The sequence below is a fragment of the Propithecus coquereli genome, unplaced genomic scaffold (assembly GCF_000956105.1).
Source record: "Propithecus coquereli isolate 6110/MARCELLA unplaced genomic scaffold, Pcoq_1.0 Scaffold1045, whole genome shotgun sequence".
In the NCBI taxonomy this organism is placed as follows: domain Eukaryota; kingdom Metazoa; phylum Chordata; class Mammalia; order Primates; family Indriidae; genus Propithecus; species Propithecus coquereli.
The window spans coordinates 51,193-52,436 of NW_012134359.1; the positions used below are offsets into that span (position 1 = coordinate 51,193).

The following is a 1,244-nucleotide window of genomic DNA, read 5'->3' on the forward strand; positions in this document are numbered from 1 at the left end:
AGGGGTGCCCTCCCCGTACCAGGATGAGAAAATAGCTCTTATCACCTGAGACTTGGAGTTAAAGGCTGCAGTGGACCCCGAGAAACACACCTAATCACATAACCCTTGCCCCTCCCATGTATCTCCGAGTAGTTACTCTCCTAGAAAATTTACTGCCCTTAGCTAGATTTTCCGTGTCCTGTCATTTCTTCTCAAATTTATTGTTCTTTATCTAAAGAGGATAAAAGCATTTTGCTTTGGCTACCTCTTCAGAATTCATGCTTTTGTGAAGACCCCTGTGTACATGTAAAACTAATAAAATGAGTCTTCTTTTCTCTCGTTCATCTACCTGGTGTCAATTTGCTTTCTAGATCCAGCTGAAAAGCCCACTAAGAGCTAAAAAGGGGGTTGGAGGTGATCTCTGGCTCCCATACAATAGTCCTTTTTCCTCTGTGGTAACACTTCTTGGCCCATGGAAATACTAATTCAATGGACCCAGTACTGTTGGAAATACTTGGCTTTCTGTGTTCATGGAAGAATGTGATCTTAGGAAGGGATTCTAGCCAGTTATGATAGGGTTGCCTATTAAGAAACCCAGTAAAGCTCCACCCTCTTTATCTCTGAGAGTAAACTTACTGCTCTCTTTGTGGACTCTAGTCACATGACACAATCAAACATTATCTTAGTGCCTGGATTGGTTCTTGTGACATACAAGTAGGAGAGGGTGACCCTCTGGCAGGAGCAAAGGTGCCATGGTGGCAGGGTCCCAAGGCTGCCGCCCGCTCGTCCTGGGCCTGCTGCTGTATGCGCTCGGGCCCGCTGTGTCCCAGGCTGGGAAGGTGCTGTTCGTCCCCATGGATGGCAGCCACTGGCTGAGCACTCTTGGGGTCATGCAGCAGCTGCAACGGAGGGGACATGAAATAGTAGTCCTAGCTCCTGAGGCCTCAACGCACATCAAGGAAGGAGAATTTTACACCATGAAGAGGTACCCTGTCCCATTCCAAAGGGAGGACTTGGATGCGGCTATTGTTGATCTTGGGCATTACGCTTTTGAGAACGGTCCTTTCCTACAGCGTCTGGTCGAAACGTACAAGAGAGTAAAATCTAACTTTGCTCTACTTTTTTCTGGCTGTTCCCACCTACTGCACAACGAGGAGCTCATGGCCTCCCTGGCAGAAAGCAGCTTCGATGTCATGTTGACAGACCCTTCCCTTCCCTGTGGGCCCATCGTGGCCCAGTACCTGGCTTTGCCTACTGTATACTTC

General features: G+C 48.2%; 1 protein-coding gene across 1 annotated transcript in view; it reads left to right on the forward strand.

The window, feature by feature from the left end:
- The window catches only part of LOC105811595 (UDP-glucuronosyltransferase 1-3-like), a 26,206-nt gene that overhangs the window by 16,772 nt on the left and 8,190 nt on the right, over window positions 1-1,244 (forward strand). Inside the window, exon 3 of the mRNA XM_012645847.1 lies at window positions 810-1,235. Coding sequence (XP_012501301.1) covers window positions 810-1,235 — 426 coding nt within the window. The remainder of the gene's footprint in view (window positions 1-809; window positions 1,236-1,244) is intronic.